At 42.9% G+C, this 19,696-nt stretch overlaps 1 protein-coding gene and 1 long non-coding RNA gene across 2 annotated transcripts in view; one reads left to right on the top strand and one right to left on the bottom strand.

Annotated features, from left to right (window-relative positions):
• Positions 1–887: 887 nt before the first annotated feature.
• Positions 888–19,696, bottom strand: part of PLA1A (phospholipase A1 member A) — a 49,241-nt gene continuing 30,432 nt past the window's right edge. The window contains exons 10-11 of the mRNA XM_027528060.1: positions 5,142–5,232; positions 888–2,237 (exon numbers count right to left, since the gene is read on the bottom strand). Coding sequence (XP_027383861.1) covers positions 5,158–5,232 — 75 coding nt within the window. The 3' untranslated portion in view covers positions 888–2,237; positions 5,142–5,157. The remainder of the gene's footprint in view (positions 2,238–5,141; positions 5,233–19,696) is intronic.
• LOC113884293 lies at positions 16,019–19,461 on the top strand. Its single transcript, XR_003508841.1, has 2 exons — positions 16,019–16,061; positions 19,152–19,461. It is a non-coding gene; the product is annotated as an uncharacterized LOC113884293 (long non-coding RNA).

Genomic DNA, 19,696 nt, shown 5'->3' with positions numbered 1-19,696 from the left:
TAAAGCAATGAGTTAAAATCATCACGATAATTTGTTTTGCTCACAGAAGTGGGGCTTGACTGGGCTCAACTGGGCTGTCCCCACTCAGAGTTTCTTTTGCTGTTACATTGAGACAGTGGCTACAGCCAGGATCACCCCCAAAGGCTTCTTGACCATGTGTTCAGGGCCCAGGCTGGGAAGACTCAAACAGTTGAGGGCTGGGACAGCTGGGGATCCTCGGGCAATTCTTCCTCTTTCAAAAGTTTGTTTATTTTGTTGCTGTATAATACTCGTTGTAGGGCTTTCCTGATAGCTCAGTTGGTAAAGAATCTGCCTACAATGCAGGAGACCCTGGTTCCATTCCTGGGTTGGGAAGATCTGCTGGAGAAGGGATAGGCTACCCACTCCAGTGTTCTTGGGCTTCCCTTGTGGATCAGCTGGTAAAGGATCCACCTGCTATTCGGGAGACCTAGGTTTGATCCCTGGGTTGGGAAGACCCCCTGGAGAAGGGAAAGGCTACCCACTCCAGTATTCTGGCCTGGAGAAGTCTGTGGACTATATAGTCCAAGGGGTCACAAAGAGTTGGACACAACAGAGCGACTTTCACTTCACTTCACTTTGTTGTGTGAATATACCGCAATCTATTTATCCATTCCACTACTGATGGGTGTTAGGGTAGTTTCTAGCTTGGGGCAATTAGGAATAGTGCTACTATGAACGTTCTTCACCTTATCTTTCGGTGCACATACATACACATTTGGTGGTATATGCTGGAATTACTGAGGCATATGTTCAACTATAGTAGATACTGCCAAACACCTCCTAGGTGATTGCACCAATTAATATTCCCACTAACAGTTTATGAGTGTTCTGGTTGTTTCACATCCTCCCCAATAGTTGGCATTGTCTTTTTTTTTTTTTCATTTTGGCCACTTGGATGTATGTAGCAGTATATCATTCTGGCTTTAACTTTTATTTTCCTGGTGAATGATAAGGGTGAGTATCTTTTCATGTTTTTCTTAGCCATGCGGATATCCTCTCTTGTGAAGTGTCTACTCCAGTTCTTGTCCATTTCTCTGTATGCTTTTCTCATTGACTTTAAGGAATTCTTTAAATATTCAAGTTAAAAGCCCTTTGTTGCTTAGATATTCAAGTGTATTCTTCCAATTTTTTTCTCTAAATAATGTCTTTTGATGAAAATAAGTTCTTAATTTCAATGTAGTAATTTATCAGTCTTTTCCTCCATCATTAATGCTTTCTGTGTCATGTTTAAGAAAACTTTTCCTGCCTTGGATTTATTCTTCTTTGTTACCTTCTAAATGTTTTATTGTTTTACATTTCACAGTTAGGTCTACAAGCAACCTGCATTTGATTTTTGTGTATGGTATAAAATAAGGATCAAATTTGTTATTGCCTTGTGGATATCCAATAGACAGCAGTGCTTACTGAGTGGCTTATCCTACCTATACTAGTGTTCAGTGTCCTCTTTGTCATAAATTAAGTATCCATGTATTTGTAGGTCTCTATCTGAATCTTCTAGTCTATTCCATTTGTCTATTTTCCTACCTGTTGACAATACCATCTGGTTAATTGTTGCAGCTTTATGTTTTGATATCTGGTGGTCTTCATTCTTATTCAAGTCTTGGTTATTCCCTTTGCATTTCCATATACATTTTAGAACCAGCTTGTTATTAATAATTTCCACAAAAATATAGCTCTGCTGGAATTTTATTGGAATTACATTCACACTGTGGATTAGGTTGGTAAAGAGTTAATATCTTTATAATGATTTTTCAATTTATGAGCATAGTATGCTTCATTAAAAATTTTTTTTCTTAATAGTGTTCTGTAGTTTTCCATACAAATATTCTTGCAAAAATTTTGTTACATTTATTTCTAGGTATTTGTTCAATTTAGTGCTATTGTAAACATTATTATTTAATATTTTTACTTTCTTTTATCACTGGTATACAGAAATAAAATGGATTTTTGTATCTTCAACCTCCATCCAGAGATCCTGATGAATCCATTTATCAATTCTAATTATCAATCCATGGAGTCTTTCAGATTTTCCATAGATACATTTGTGTCATTTGTAAATAATGACAGTTTTATTTCTTCCTTCTTGACCTCTGCTTTCTTCCTCCACACTCCTCCCACTCTTCCTCCTTTCTTTTGGTGCCTTGCTGCACTGGGTTGGACCTCAAGTGCAGGGATGAGCAGCAAGGATGATGAGGACATTCTTCTCTCACACCTGACTGTAAGGAAAATACTTTCAGTATTTCACCATTAAGTATGATATATGCTATTAGGTTTTTATAGTATCCTGTCAGATTAAAGAAGTTCTAGTCTTAATTTTTAAAATCATGAATAAGTATGGAATTTTATCAAGTGATTTTTCTGCATTGCTGCTGCTGCTGCTAAGTCGCTTCAGTCGTGTCTGACTTTGTGCAACCCCATAGACGACAGCCCACCAGGCTCCACCATCCCTGGGATTCTCCAGGCAAGAACACTGGAGTGGGTTGCCATTTCCTTCTCCAATGCATGAAAGTGAGAAGTGAAAGTGAAGTCGCTCAGTCGTGTCTGACTCTTAGCGACCCCACGGACTGCAGCCTACCAGGCTCCTCTGTCCATGGGATTCTCCAGGCAAGAGTACTGGAGTGGGGTGCCATTGCCTTCTCCTTTTCTGGATTAGTCAAGTTTATTTTTCTCTATTCTGTTAACAAACTCCAGATAAGTGAATGCTAAAACAAACTTGCATCCCTGGAACAAATCCAATTTTATTATGATATATTTTCCTCTTTATGTATATAGAACTTGGTTCATAAATACTTTGTTTAGGAGTTTTGCATCTATGAACTTTGTCAGGTTTTAATATCAAGGTTATGCTGACTCTGTGAAAGGAGTTGGGAAACATTTTCTCTCTCTCTTTCTCCTTGTCCTTTGAAAGAGATCTTTAAACCAAAACATGTTTTATAACTCTTTGTCTCTCCCTATTCAGTTGCCCAGGCCCCAAATCTTGGAGTCTTTCCATCAGTTTTGTTAGGTTTTTTTGGCTGTGCCGCACAGTTTGCAGGATCTCAGTTCCCCAACCAGAGATTGAATCCTGGCCCCTGGCAGTGAATGCACTGAGTCCTAACTACTGGATTGCCAGGTAATTCTCCTGTCTTGTTAGTTCTTTCTTCAAAATATATCCCCAATTCAACTCACCATGTCCACTGCCAGCACAAAATTCAAGCTACCATTATTTCATGGCTAGATGAACTTTAATAGATTTATAACTGGCTCCTGATTTCTGTCTGTCCTCCCCATAATCAGTTCTATACAAAGTGATCATATCAATATATGTATGATGTCTTCACTCTCTTGCTAAAAATTTCAAATGACTTCCTAGAATAAAATCTAAACTTTTTACGTGTTATTAGTCAGAATCAGTCTATTATGACTTAATATCATACAGATTTATTGCTCTTAAAGTCTACTGAGAATATGTATGACTCATCAGGGCAACTGTCTTCATATTGCAATTCAGTGATTCAACCTACTTAGACCTTCTGGCTCTGTCCACTGAATAAAGAAGTGGCTTGACGTTTCTGTACTGGCTCTTTGATGCTTTGGCCCTCTCTGCTAAAGTCTCTCTGCCCTCAGTCCATTGACAAGAGCTAGTCACATGGACCTACTTAATAATTAATTCTGTGCTTTGCTGATTAAAGGAACTGTGAAATATGGGAAAGCAAAAGAAATACCTGATGAATGCTACTCTTTTAGCCACTTATGACCCATAAGGCCCCACCTGCCTGCCTGTCTCTCCAGCCATGCCTCTTTCCAATCTCTTTGTCACCCATGTTTCAGCCACAGTAGACTTTTGGGTGCTCCTCATGCACACCCAGCTCCTTTCTACATGAGGATCTTCATGGTTTTTCTTTCTCTCTGCAATGCTTTCAATCATAGTTTCTCCTGGCTACTACTTCTGGTCATCCAGTTCTCAGCTCAATGTCATCATCCCAGCTAAGACCCCTGCCTCACCTCACCATAACCTTCTGTCCTCTTGCCTTGTCATCTTCAGAGCCCTAGTCCTCTTTCCTCACCTTTTAGGATTCCAATTATGTGCTTTGTAGAACATTTCAGTGTGTTCTATAGAGCTCTTCTTTTCTCATTTTTTTTCCTAAAATTATCCTGTGTATTTTCTTTCCTGTTGGATTTCTGTCTCTTCCATGTACATTTCACAATAGAAGCCTCTTGTAAGTCCTACAAATCCAACCGCTCTCTTGCCAATCCTTGAGGGTTGTTTTAGGCAGTGAATGAAGCAATAAACAAACAACAGAAAAGCTCATTGTACACTGTATATTGAGACTAAAACATGTCACCTGGAGGGTAGGGCCCTGCCCCTGCAAGCTGGGGGCCTGCCCAGGTAGGGCTATAGTTACACACATGTGGTATATAACAGAGGTTCCTCGGGATGGAGACCTCTTTAAAAAAAAAAAAAAAAATTGTGACTGCTCTGGGTCTTCATTGCTTCTGCATGGGCTTTCTCTAACTGTGGCAAGTGGAGGCTACTCTTCACTCCTATGTGCAGGCTTCTCATTGCGGTGGCTTCTCTTGTTGCAGAGCACAGGCTCTAAGTGCACAGGCTTCAGCCATTCTGGTGCACAGACTTGTGGCATGTGGAATCTTCCCAGACCAGGGATTGAACCCATGTCTCTTGCATTGGCAGGCAGGTTCTTATCCACTATGCTACCAGGGAAGTCCTGGGGACCTCTTTTAATGTGTGTTTTTTTTTAAAAAGGATCAGACTTTAATGTCATAGAAGTTGTGTTTTTATTATCTAATGTCATATGTAATGGCAAAAGACATTTGCATTCCAATAAGGGTTATAGATAAATTTAAAGACTGAAAAAATTAACCAAAATAGTATCTTTATCTGTTTGAAACAGTGTTGCATGCATTATGTACAAAGCATTGTATTTATTCAGTCTCCATAAAATTATTGACATGATATGGATTTGTGAACCTCTTACAATAAGCCCATGCTAGAGATCCACACATGTGTAAAAATAATCTCTGGATTACAACTTCATATACTCAGGAATAAAGCCTGACATATACTCAGATTTGCTCTAAGGAGAGGATAGTAAGTATTCTTTTATCCCATTAACACTTACTAAATATCCACTGCTGTCAAACACTATTCTTGATACCACCTGCTTTGCTGGATGAATCACTCATGGTCTCTGCCCTGAAGGAGCTCCAGATCTAGAAAAGAAGATACATGAGCTTTAGGCACCCTCCCCCATCTCTACCATAGCCTTACGAAGTCAAGCTCCCTGGGCCTGACTCCTCTGACGATTAATCTTCCCAGAAGATTCCTCAGTCCCTTGTATAAATAGGCTTCCTGTGACTCGTAACTAGTTTAAGGTGAAGCTAGAGCCCTGATACATATACAAATAAACACTGTGCCAGTCCTTAGTGGAAAGCCTTAACATGAGTGGTTGAAACCACTACAAGAGCTGTAACAGTTCAGCAGGTGTCACTTCCCATTTCTGGGATTGGGAAGGGTTCACAGCAAAGTTGATTTTAAGCTATGTCTTAAAAGCTAGAGAAAGGAAGGCAAAACAGAAGCAATTCAGGTAAAGGGTGCATGTAAGTCAAAGTCTGTGGGCTGGTGGTACAAGGAAGGCATGCTTGCAGAAGAGAAGCAATAGCTCCCAGTGACTGGCTGTGGAGCCCGAACTCCGCAAGGCAGTGGGACGTGAACCTGGACATGGTATTCTCAAAGCAGCATGGAGGGAGGTTGTGTTCAGTGCACACCATGGGGTCTGGCAGAGTGTAGCTGTTTCTCCAATATTCATGTTCTGAGGGACTTGAGAAAACAAAGCCAGGAGAATAGTCAAGGCCACTGCAATGGTCACTGGGTTGTGAGGTACTGTTAGCAAATGCATGTCTGTGTGCTTGATACACAGCGAGACCAAACAATTAAAAAAAAAAAAGTTGGAGTTTGGAGTAGAGAAAGGTTTATTGAAGGGCCATACAAAGAGATGACAGTTGGCTCATGTCTTAACCCCCCTAAACTCCCAGAAAGCTTTCAGCAAAGCCCTTTTCTAGGAAAGGTGAGGGGATGTGGTTAGTTGTTGCAAACTTCTTGGTGTCTGATCATTTGTTCTTGAGGTCAGGTCACAGTCAGATAATGATGTTTCTGTAAATCTCCACCAAACAAACATTACTTTCTGTTTTGACTAGAAAGAACAAGATCCCAAGGTTCAGCTTTTACCCTCTGAGGTCCAGGCCCTGGCTAAAAGTAGCAGGTCTCTGTGGGGCTAGTTACCCTGCTGGGAGCGTTGGTCCAGCACCCAGTCTGGGTCCTCATGCCTGTGCCCAGGCCTGGCTGGTGAGGCAGATCTCAGCTGGAAGCACCCTCGGGGCCAGGTCCCAGACCCTGCCCAGCCATCATCACTGAGGAAACAAGGCACCCGGGTCCCAGCCAGTCCTCGGGCTTTTCATTTAAACTGGAGAGAATTACTTGCATAGGATCACTAGGAATATATATTGTAGCAAATACCAATCAGGTTAATTCCTAGCTCACAACAATTGCCCTTCTTTGAGAAGGGCAACCACAGAGGTGGAGCTGAAGTTATGATGTGCAGTGTCCTTGCAACTTAACCCTGGCCTCTGGCCACCTCCTAGAGGTAGACAGCTGATCTCAGCTATACCAATTTTTGAAACTTGGAGAGACTGAAGTTGGTTGAAGCTGTTACCTTAATAGCAGTATCCTTATACTCCAGGTGCTGAGGCCTCCATAGACTGTGACCCATTGAGACTGTCGTCACCATTAGGTAATGGAGCTGGGTCTGGGCCTGGCCAGTGCCGACTATGGAGAGGGATCTGGAGCTCTGTAGAACACAGACCTCAGCCTGTTCCTGGGTCCCCCAGCTGAACCCACCCACCTAAGGCCTGGAGGGCTGCAGAGAAAAGGCTGAGAGCTACCTCCCACCACACTCTTTGCAGGGAGAGAACCACTGCAAGGCTGACTGTTGGTGGAGTGGGATCCCTAGCTGTGGCACTAAGGGTCTCCCAATATTAGTCTCCAGATAATAGCTGCACACCTGCTCCGCCCCTATTACAGTACCAGGGCCAGAGAATGTGATGGCCATGGGAAGAGATACCTGTGAAAGACTCTGGGTAGAACTTCCTGGGAGGGGAGTTGAGTCCACCTTAGAGATTCTGGGCCTTCTTCCCTGAATATTCTGAACACTCTGGTTTCCTGTAGATGCCCTCACAAATCCTGATAACTGAAAAAATGTGAGTAATGCTCTCAGCAGTTTCATTTCTAATTGTCATTGAATTTATGCACTTACACGTGTCTTCTACTCAGAAATTTCCCTGGAGATCATGGGATTTTATTTCACTTTTGGTTCACTTCTCTGACGTTAGCCTTCCCACGAGCCCTCCTCTGCACAGCACATGATTGCCACTGTCAACAGACAGATACTCAATGGCCTGGAATTGCCCTCTGTCAGCCCTGAGCCCTATGCATCCCACAAGGCTGGTGCAAACATCCCCTCCCTGCCCACTCTCGCACCATTTCCCTCCAGCTCTGTTAGTATCAGTCTCCACAGGACTTGAAGATCCTGTGGGGTTGCCTTGTTCAGCCTCCTCTCTCCCTAGGCTTCCTCTGGAGGCACCAAAGGGCCATGCAGACTATGACCTATGGCCATGGTCTCGTGGTGCACTGGTGTTTAAGTGGCACCGATTGGAGCTTTGTTAAGTTCAGCTGCTACTCATTTAAGCTTGGGTCAGATAAAACTCTTGGGATTTTAGCACTTCTAGTTCTGCTTTCCAGTTTTCTTTTGCTTCTGTCCACTATTCAACTTTCTCTTTGACTCGTGTGTGGCTGAGGATGGAGGTCCTTTCTGTTTGGTGTCTTGGGGCTCAGGCCTGGTGTCCCCATCTCCTGCCCTGGACAGCTTGGCCTTCATCCTCCTCCCTGAAGTGTCTGAGAGGAAAACATTGGCGACTTCTCCATTCTCCAGTTTGGTTTCTTCTCTTCCTTGTTTCTTGTAACTGTTACCGAGCACAAGGTCTGTGTGCCTGCTGCACAGTGAGGCCAAATATACCAAATTCCAGAATTTGGAGCAAATAAAGGTTTATTGCAGGGCCCCGCAAGGAGATGGGTGGCTTATATCTTAAAAACCCCAAACTCCCCCAAAGCAAAGCCCTTTTTCTAGGATAGGAGAAGGAAGGGCATGGTTAGTTGTAGACTTGTGTCTTTGTACCCTGGGTCAGGAAGATCCCCTGGAGGAAATGGCAACCCACTCCAGTACTCTTGCCTGGAAAATTCCATGGATGGAGGAGCCTGGTAGGGTACCGTCCATGGGGTCCCAAAGAGTCGGACACGACTGAGCAACTTCACTTTCACTTTTCACTTTATTTGTGTCAGATCCTTAATTCTGGAGATCAGTTACGGTCAGTTAACTATGTTCTTGTAAAACTCCACCAAACAGTCTGTTCTGACAAGGAAGGGCAAGGTCCCAAGACTCAAAGTTCACCTTCCAAGGTCCAGGCCCTGGCTAAGAGGAGGTGGGGTGGGGGGTGGGGGGTTGGGGGAGGGGTCCCTGCGTTGGCCGGTTACACTGCCCAGGAACGTTAGTCCAGCACCCAGTCGGGGTCCTCCTCCCAGTGCTGAAGAAGCAGATCTCAACTGGTGGCTCCCTCAGGGCCAGGTCCCCAGACCCTGCCCAGCCATCATCGCTGAGGGAGCCAGGCGTCCAGGACCCAAATAGCCCTCAGCCTCCTCAGGCCACCCAAATAGCATTTAGGGGGCCAGATCCCGCAGACTGCAGTCCATGCAGATGGCCGCTGATATTAGGTCACAGAGGCAGGAATGGGGGCGAGGTTCACTACTACCTCAAGGCCTGGGACCAGCCAGTGTGTGTGGCCTGTGGAGGGCTCTAGAGCCCTGCAGGACACAGCTCCAAGCCTGTTCCGCGGACCTCTCAGCTCACCCGATGGCCTAAGGCCGGGTGAGCTGGAGGGCCCCAGAGAAGCCAGGACCCACCTCTTAACCTCACTTTCCTTTGGACAACGACCACTCCTCTGACCACTGGCAGAGCAGTGCTACTAACGGTTGCTCGCTCTGGGGAGGGATTACTGTGACTCCGACCAATGACCAAGTGGCACCGCTAACGGTTGCTCATTGACAGTTGCCGGTTGGGGGTGCAGTCTACTGCGGGTGCCGACCAATCGCTAAGCGGGACCACTAATCACCGCTCGAATCTTCTGGCTTAGTGGTCTCACAGCAACCGTTGCCTGGTAACAGGTTGCTGGGTAAGGCCAGCCACAACAGCTGCGCGCTAGGGGCTGTGCACTGCCCCACTGCATCAGGTAACTTGATTCCTCACTATTCTCGGCTCCCCTTCTGTTTCTTTCCTTTCCCCCCTTCCTAATTTATTTCAGCGTCTGTTTCCTTAGTCACAAACATAAACATTAGAAACAAACAAAAAAAAAAGCACCCTGTTTATACTGTTATTTTATCTAACCTAGTAAACTCCACTTTAATGCAACTAAATATGGATATATATTTGAGAAGGCCTTTATTTTGTGGGTGTGTGAGCACGTAATTCCAGTTTCCAGCCTAGGATCCTCAGGCCAAGCTAAAGAAGCACCCCCTAGCAGAGTCTCAGACATCAGAGCTGCCAAGGGATGGTTTAGCCCCGGAAACCCTGAGATCCAGTGAGGAATTATGGAAACCCTAGCCCTTTTCCTTCATCATCCGCTTCCACTATGTCTAATGCATGCTTCTTTGTTTGCAGTGATTGCACTTATTTGTTTATTTAGAGCAATGATTACTTGTTTAGATTAATGATTCCCAAATCTGACTGCATATTAAAATAAACTGAGAAGTTTTTAAAAACACCAATGCCATAGACAAAAGAAGACAGCCCCAAGAGTTGTTAATTGTTGAAGCTGGATAGCAGGTATATGGAAATTCATTATTCTATATTTCTAATTTTATATGTGTTTGAAATGTCTCATAACAAAAATGTTTGAAATATAAATACATAAAACAATATAAAACTGGTCCTATAGCAAACCAGTTACAATTGAATTTCGAGGGCCCCTGGGCTTAGTTAGAATCTGTAGTTCTAAATGCTTCCCAGGGGTTCTGAGGGTTGAGATGGGGCCATGGGGACATGAAGAGGATTGAAGGGATTATAGTAGCTGCCTCTGGACTGTGAGCTTAGGTGAAATGTCAGATGACTTCCCCTAAAGTATTTATTCCTGATTTAGATAATTGATCAAACATTCCTAGAATGGTGACTAAAGGTGACTCATGTATCACACTGTTTAGCTGAAGTATTTTGTAAACTATTTTTATTTGTTTATTTTTATTTTTGGCTGTTGTGGGTCTTGATTGCTGCACGGGCTTTTCTCTAGTTGTGGTGAGTGGGACTACTCCCTAGCTGTGGTGCCCGGCTTTCTCATTGCAGTGGCTTCTCTTGATGAGGAACATGGGCTCTAGGGCATGTGGGCTTCAGTAGTTGCAGCTCATGGGCTCTCGAGCACAGGCCCAACAGTTGTGGTGCATGGGCTTGGTTGCTCCGCAGTACGTTGGATCCTTCCAGATCAGGATTGAACTCGTGTCTCCTACACTGGTAGGCGGATTCTTTACCAGAGCCACCAGGGAAGCCCTAGCTGAAGTATTTTAAAGTAAATTATAGACCACCAACACTGGCACGTGATGGCTCACTTATGAGCTAATGAGTGAGTTTCTGAAGAGAATAGTCCTTTCCATTTTATTTGTATTTGCATTCCCAGCGTCTAGCACGTGGCCAGACATTTTGTCATTATAAGTAAATGTTAATTTTTTTTTAAGAAGATGAGAATGACATAAGTAGACATTGGGTTAAGACACCGTGTTAATGTAGGGGTAAGAATATGAAGCTCTGGGGCTGGATTGCCTGGTTTCAGATTTCAGCTCTGCCATGTAACCTCTTCATTCACTGTCTAGGAACTTTACTGCTCAGCCCCTTACCTTGTTCATATGTTAAATAGTACAAAAAAAAAAAAAGAACCTATATCATATGTTTGTTGTAAGAGTTTTATATACTTAAACATGCCTGGGACATAGTAAGCATTCAGTTATGTTGTAGTTCTTAAGAAGAAGATTGCCTTCAGAATGGTGCCTGATACATGGTACATCATTGGCTTATAGTAAACGTTTGCTGAATGAGTGAATATTCTGGTTTTATGATTATTTGTCTCCAGTTTTACCCATTTCACTGTACTCTCCAGTGAAACTGCTGTACGAAATACAGCAGAGGGTAACTTCTGAATTGAAGGTTGGGTTGAGAGTCAAAGGAAGTAATCCTGAAGTTGTGTAGTTTCAGTTTCAAGCCCAAACCAGGAGGGCTGAGTGAACACTGTGGGAGTTTTAAAGTTGAGAGGCCTGGTGATTGCAAGAGAGAAGGGATGTTTCTAGTTAAGTCAGTCTGATCCCAGTGCCTTGAAGAGGGGTGCCATATATGAGGCTGCTCTTCATAGGGTATTTACCTAGATTTCTTCCCACCTCTCCACCTTCCAGCTCTGTCTAAACTAAGAATCTGTACTGGCTTAGGCCTGGATAAATGTTAGAGATCCACAGCTTCAAGGCAGCAGCAAGGATTTACTTCCGGATAAACACTGTCCCTTGTTTATCTTCAAAATGTTATTAAAGCTCACACTCACATGTAATGAAGAGCCATTTAGTGGCTAACAGCTTTGGGAAATTCCCTTAATCTTTTTGGATCTTGGTTTCCTCCTCTGACACTCTGTGGCTTGATGACTAATGTGAAAGGTTATTTAAAGAACATAATAATAATAATTATAGTGAATCAACTCATCAGGGGCTAAGGATTTCTTTTGCTAAAGAGTAAGAAAGAAATCAAGGAAAAGAGGTAAGAATTTAGCCACAAAGTTCCAGAAGTCTAGGTTAAGAAGTTAAGTGAAAGTGAAATGTGAAGTCGCTCAGTCGTATCCGACTCTGCGACCCCATGGACGGTAGCCTACCAGGCTCTTCCCTCCATGGGATTCTCCAGGCAAGAGTACTAGAGTGGGTTGCCATTTCCTTCTCCAGGGGGTTTTCCCGACCCAGGGATTGAACCAGGGTCTCCCGTATTCCAGGCAGATGCTTTAACCTCTAGCCACCAGGGAAGCCATGAAGCCCTTATTCTAAGGACATCAGTGAAAATTATGGAGCAGGAGACTGGTAAGTTTAAAAAGAGTTTGTAGGGTTATCTGGCCCAGGTAAATAGAATGGACTAGAGGAGAAAGAAGCTGGGGGAAAAGAGACTAGTTTGAGTTTGGTGTCAGATCCAGGGTCTTACCACATATCTGAGGGAACAGACAGGAGGGGACAGATAACAGACAATTTTTTAAGAAACAGATTTTTTTTTTTTTTTAATTTTAGCAAGTGCTATGATGTTCTGAGTCAAAGATGACTCAGGCCTCAAGCCTGGAGATTGGATGATGGTGGTGGCTATTACACTAAGGAGAGGAAGAATAACTTTGGGGGAGATGTTGATTTGATTTTGCATGAATTGAGTTTGGGTTGCTGTCAATATACTGAATGGCCACAAAAATTAAACAGTATGGTTTCATAAATAAGAGGGTAAATACTGAGGATCAGGGAGGATTTTAAGGCCTTCAAACAGGCATGGAAAGACTCAGGTACAGCAATGTTCCCATCACCTCTAAACTCTCCTCTAGAAGGAGGAAGCCATCTCTTCTGGAGAAGAGGCAGGACTGAGATGATCACCACTGAGCTTGGGTGTGCTCAAAAGTGAGGTCAGAGGTGTGTTTAAGGCTAGGGAAAGCAGTACGTCACTTTCAGAATGTCACTTCAGTTCATTTCAGTTCAGTTCAGTCGCTCAGTCGTCTCCGACTGACTCTTTGCGACCCCATGAATCGCAGCACGCCAGGCCTCCCTGTCCATCACCAACTCCTGGAGTTCACCCAGACTCATGTCCATCGAATCAGTGATGCCATCCAGCCATCTCATCCTCTGTCGTCCCCTTCTCCTCCTGCCCCCAATCCCTCCCAGCATCAGAGTCTTTTCCAATGAGTCAACTCTTCACATGAGGTGGCCAAAGAACTGGAGTTTCAGCTTTAACATCATTCCTTCCAAAGAAATCCCAGGGCTGATCTCCTTCAGAATGGACTGGTTGGATCTTCTTGCAGTCCAAGGGACTCTCAGGAGTCTTCTCCAACACCACAGTTCAAAAGCATCAATTCTTCGGTGCTCAGCCTTCTTCACAGTCCAACTCTGACATCCATACATGACCACAGGAAAAACCATAGCCTTGACTAGACGAAGCTTTGTTGGCAAAGTAATGTCTCTGCTTTTGAATATGCTGTCTAGGTTGGTCATAACTTTCCTTCCAAGGAGTAAGCATCTTTTAATTTCATGGCTGCAGTCACCATCTGCAGAGATTTTGGAGCCCCAAAAAATAAAGTCTGATGCTGTTTCCACTGTTTCCCCATGTATTCCCCAAACACTCAACAAGGAAATCAAGGACTGGATGAGAATGCAGCAATTTGGGAAGAGTTGTATTTATATTTATATGCACAACCAGAGCTTTCCTCTGCAGAGATTTTTAAAGGTTAAAGTGTAACAATGGCAGGTGAAATTTTAAAACAAGTTGAATAAATGAAGGCCATTCCTAAAACTTATGAAAAGACACCAACCTTTAGAGTCAAGCCTCTCTGTGCCTTATCCTCTCTCTTTGTGTATATCCTTAGAGCATTATCTTTAATTAAAAGAGCTTTTATTGCATGCTTACGATGTGGAAGACACAGAGAAAGAGAAAACATAGCCTGATCAACATGGAATAAGCTATTCACCACCATTGCAAGGCTGCACAGATACCAACTGTAATGACCTGTGAGTGGCCGGGCTTCCCAGAGGAGAGAGCTGGAAGTGGACCCAGAACGACTGGCAGAGTCTGAATGGAGGTAGCAGCAGCTGCAAAGGCTTGGAGAAGGCATTGTCCACAGTATCTTTTAGGGGATACTGGCTTAAGCACACTCGGGGGAATGGCAAGTAATTTTAGTTAGAATGGGGCCAGACTGAGGAGATCTTTCTTTGGAGACATTGGTTAAGACATCTAAGTTCTAGAAACCAACTGAGCAAGTTTATATGCACAACCGTATAATGTGGTGGTTAGAGCCCAGATGACAGACAGCTTGGTGTGAACCCTGAACCTAGTTGTCTAACCATGGACAAGTTGTTTAATTTTCCTGTCCCTCAGTTTTCTTATATGTAAAATGAAGTAATACATACAATTGTTGGGAGGATTATATAAGATAATTTATATAAAGGGATTAGAATGCTAAATGCTCAGGAAGTTTTAGCTTTTCACTTTCTCTTTCATAACTTTTAATATTAGTTGAATTTTGGGACTTCCCTGGTGGTCCAGTGACTAAGACTCCATGTTCCCAATGCAAAGCCTTGGTCAGAGAAGTAGATCCCGTATGCTGCATTGAAGATCAAAGATCCCATGTACCTAAGACCTAGCACAGCCAAATAAATATTTTTTTAAATTAGTTGAATTTTATAATCATAAAAACAATAGCCTTCATTTTTAAAAGTTCATCACAGCTCACCTATAGGAAATTTCACTGCTCTGAGGACTACTGTGTCTAAATGAATGTCATTTTTAAAAGGTAATAAAATTTCAGGCCCCTATTCTTCTGAAGGAAAGAGCATTATTCCAGTTTCATGGATGGCCAACTGGTTGGCCAACTTGGAAAGTGTTGAATACCATGTGGTAACTCCAGAGGAGAAATTTGGGTTACTGATCTTAGGTGAAGCAATTACTTGAATAAGTAGTTGAAAAGAAACTATTTCTTTCAACCATTGTCAGAATGTATGTAAATTGATATGACATTTTTGGAAAGTAATCCAGCACTACTAAACTTTTGCTGTATCTGTTGACCCAGCTATTCTCACCAAAGAAATATAGAAATAAATTTACAAAATACTTATTGCAGCATCATTTGTAATTGAAGAAAACTGGAAACAGCCTTAATATTCATCCCAAGAAAGTGGCTGGCTAAATTATGGTATGACCATGCTCTGGAATGTATATATTCAGGGAATAAATTAAGTCTGTGTATGGCCCAGGAGGAATATTCATGATATATTGTGAATAACAAAGGAAAATTACAGAATATAGTGTGTGCTATGATTTCATTTTTGTTTAAAAAAAAAAAAACCCAAACAAAAAAAGTCCAATAATCATGTGTGTATATATTTGTATTGATGTGGAAAGATATATAAGACATACATCAAGCTATTGACACTCATTACCTTGGGGTCATGGAAACCATAAAGTGTGTCTACAATCTGACTTGTCAAAATGAACATGTATTGGTTTGGGGTGAACGTAACAGGGAGACCAAGGTTGAAAAGAAATCACTCAACTGCTTTAAATCAACCACAGTATTCAGACCTTGAATTATAATCTTGCTTTAGAAAGACTTCACTGGGTAACTGGGGTCTTTATTCAGTGATCACTAGATAATCCCAAAGAGAAGGTTAGAAGATGGTGGGTACATATATTCTCTCCAGTAACCAGAAAGCAGAGACTCTAAAATTAGAGATCAGGAAGTTTGATGTTGATTCCCAGCAAAGAATAATTCACTAAAAAGTTTGCTGGGATGTATTTAGATAATAAAATAGCAATTATTAGGAGCCTGCATTTCCAGGAATTAAGTCATGCTAAAGTTAAATTAATCATATTTTAATCAGGGTATTGTTGTATATATAAAGAATTGAAACTTTTCTCATAATATGTAAGTACCAAGGTAAACATGAGTTAGAAATATATACAAAAGTCCAGAGTATTGATTGATCTTAATTACATTTGATTAAGATAAATCAATTTGTTGATTTCAATTTGTTATCTCTGCTTCCCTGGTGGTTCAGTTGGTAAAGGATCTGCCTGCAATGAAGGAGACCTGAGTTTGAACCCTGGGTTGGGAAGATCTCCTGGAGAAAGGAATGGCAACCCACTCCAGTATTCTTGCCTGGAGAATTCCATGGACAGGTGAGCCTGGGGAGCTACAGTCCATGGGGTCGCAAAGAATTAGAGACAAATGAGCAACTAACACAGAAGTAGGTCTCTACCCTTGGCCTCCTTTCAAGTTCTTATCTATAGATATAGAAGAGGAGTCTACAAAAAAGTCATATATATCTACATATAGATATAGATTTAAATGACATAAAGCTTAGAGGGAGCACTAAGTATTCCTTAAGATTAGGATGTGAAAAATTTCTGATGGGTTGGAGAGACTACAATAATAATATGTGAAGGAATTGCGTTACATGGAAAGTTCATTCAGGTTCAAAAAATTAACTCCACAAGAAAGCAAGCAATCTGGATCAATACCGATTTTTAAACTCTGAAGAACTATAGGTAACCCTAAAGCAACTCTTGGGTGACGCAATGGAGGATTAACAAAGAACAAATGAGCCACGTGCCTCTGGTGTACCGTGGGGGGAAGAAGCCTAGTAAATGGAGCCCACTCTGGGGACTGCAGTACAAACTGAACATACTCAGAATAGTAGCCAGAGAGAAGAAGCCTCCAGAATTAATGTTTTTAGTGTCACATAAGTATAGGGGCCGATTCCTGAATTAAAGAGACGTCACTTTGCCTATAAAGGTCTGTATAATCAAAGCTATGGTTTTTCCAGTGGTCAAGTATGGATGTGAGAGTTGTACCATAAAGAAGGCTGAGTGCCAAGAATTGATGCTTTTGAACTGTGGTGTTGGAGAAGATGCTTGAGAATCCCTTGGACTGCTAGGAGATCAAACCAGCCCATCCTAAATGAAATCAACCCTGAATATCCATTGGAAGGACTGATGCTGAAGCTGAAACTCCAATACTTTGGGCATCTGATTCGAAGAGCCGATTCATTGGAAAAGACCCCAATGCTGGGAAAGATTCAAGGCAAAAGGAGAAGGGGGCGAAAGAGGATAAAATGGTTAGATAGCATCACTGACTCAATGGACATGAATTTGAACAAACTCTGGGAGACAGTGAAAGACAGGGAAGCCCAGCATGCTGTAGTTCACGGGGTCACAGAGTTGGATCCTACTTAGCAACTGAACAACAACAGTCTCTGTTCATGAAACCCCATCTCAGCGGGAGTTGGGGGTGACATGGGTGTGAATGAGAGACCCACACTCTGCCTTTGCCCTGCCATCAGGCAAGTTCTGTTACCTCTCCCCTTTTCTTAACTCCACACACATCCCACAGACGTGAAGGCAGGTTTCCTAGAGCATAGGCAGTGTAGCACGTAGACCCACCATTAAATAACATCAGATCTCATGGTGAATTTGCTAGTCAGGCTCTAAATTTCTTTCAGTCCACTGATCATATGCACAGAAGAAAGTCTCTGTTTGGTGTTGATAAGTTTTTGACATTTCTCTCACACTTGCTAATTTTTTCTTTTTAATAAGAATAAAGCAGGCCTGGGGCATAGAGCCTTCAGCAAGCCACAGGAGCTAGTTGGAGTTTTTAAACACTGTTATGTTCTCGTATTTATTTTTATAAGGGAAACTGGCTTTCCATGTATGGTAATGATCTAGTTTCTAATGGGGAGCAAAATAAAATGTGAGAGTCTAACAGTGCTTTAAAGTAAGAGAACAGGAAATACAGCCTCATTCAGTTCAGGGTAGGTCTGTCTCTAGGGAGGTTTTTTTTTTCCCCCTCCCTAAAACCTTATTTAATACATATGCAAAAAAGGATAGTCTTGTAAAACCTTTTTAAAATTAGAAATCAAGTTCCCTGCGATCACTTCTGGCCTTTACATTTCTAGGTTCAGCACAGGGCATTCGGGACAGTCCCTAAATTCAGCTTTCCATTCAGTCACACTGGCGTTTGCTCTGCTTTCTGCCTCCACCCTTTCCTCTAGGGAGGTTCTTGCTGGGAACCTGGGTGGAGTTAAAAAAGGGAAGGATAAAAGGAAAGAAGGGTTTGGGTTTTGAGGGGGAAATAAAACCTCTTAAGTCCATATATTGAAGAAGATTTTTCAAGTTGTTCTACTGACTGGGGTGGACAGTGCTGAAAGCAGAGTGTGTCTGTGAGCGTTCACACTGTGTCACCTGGGCTTTGGACAAGGACTGAAGCGCTCCCTCCTGATGACCTGGGTGACTCAGCCCGGATGCAGCTGCAGCCTGCTGCTTGCATCATTTGCCCAGCCTCTATTGTGGAGAGTGAATTGGCAAGTCAGCAGTTTCCTTTCAAAGCCCGTTTACTTAGGGTTTTTGTGGTTTTTTTTTGTCTCAAACACTATATGTATGCCCATATTCTTCGCAGCATTATTCACAATAGCCAAAAGGTGGAAGCAATCCAAGTGTCCACTGATGGATGAAACAATAAACAAAATGTGGTTTATACACACAATAAAATATTATTCACCCTTGAGAAGGAAGGAAATTCTGACACATGCTGCAATATGGATGAACCATGGAAACATAAGTAAAACAGGCCAGATACAAAGGCATAAACAGTGTATGATTGCATCAGGTATTCTAGAAGAGTAGAATTCATAGAGACAAACATTAGAATGGTGGTTACCAGCATTTGAGGGGAGCGGCAAATGGGGAGTTGTTGGTTAATGGGGACAAAGTTTCAGTCCTGGATGATGAAAAATTTCTGGAGATGGATAGTAGTAATGGCTGCACAACAATGAGGATGTGCTTAATACTACTTAAATTATACACTTAAAAATGGTCAAAATTGTTGTTAAGACTTAAGCCAAACCCAGGTGGCTCAGTGGTTAAGAATCCGCCTGCCAGTGCAGGAGCTGCAGGAAGTGCAGTTCCCATCCCTGAGTTGGGAAGATCCCCTGCTCCTCCCACGCCGGTATTCTTGCCTGGAGAATCCCATGGACAAAGGAGCCTGGGGGGCTACAGTCCAGGGGGACTCAAAGAGTTGGACACGACTGGAGCGACTGAGCACACACACAACACAGGCAAAACCATTCAGTGCAGAGGGATCCAGGAGTACCTGGCTATGGAGAAGGTAGTGAAGGTGTGCGCCATGTCTCTCTGTTCCCACGGCCATCCCAGCCATTCCCACCTTCTCTGCTCGGTTTTATACCCCACATCAACGCGCCTCTTGCCTTCCAGCTTCTGGCTGGAGTCACTCAGTGGGCGCACCAACAGGAGAATGAGGGAAGAAAGAAGACTGAGGATGGAGAATCTGTTTACTCGGTTCCCTCTCTGCAGGATTGCTGCCCCCTCACTGACCCTTGACCAGAGGTCCTGCAGATCTGTCTGTCTCCAGACTCTGGTGCTTCCTCCTCTGGCCTCTTCAGACAGAGCACAGCAGCTCCCACTGCCCCCAGCCCCACAGAACTTGCACTGTCCCTCGTGATTTCCTCACTTCCTGCCAACACCTTTGTAAAGAGTCCTCTTAATAAATTCTCAAACTACACAATTTGAGTGTACCATCTGTTTCTTGTTGGCCTATGGCTTGATACGAGGTTATTTATAAAGATCAAAGTTTTAGAAACACTGACCCAAAGAAAATCCGCCTATATTCCCCAAAGATTGCTCTGAGCTACCGAAACCTCCCAGATACTCAGAGAAGGCAATGGTAAGGGATGGTGAATGGTGTCATCTTCCTCCCCATCCTCCATTCCCTCTCTTATACCAAGTACTTCTTTTCAGTT

The sequence above is a fragment of the Bos indicus x Bos taurus genome, chromosome 1 (assembly GCF_003369695.1).
Source record: "Bos indicus x Bos taurus breed Angus x Brahman F1 hybrid chromosome 1, Bos_hybrid_MaternalHap_v2.0, whole genome shotgun sequence".
NCBI classification, from domain to species: domain Eukaryota; kingdom Metazoa; phylum Chordata; class Mammalia; order Artiodactyla; family Bovidae; genus Bos; species Bos indicus x Bos taurus.
This window is presented reverse-complemented; position numbering and strand designations above follow the sequence as displayed.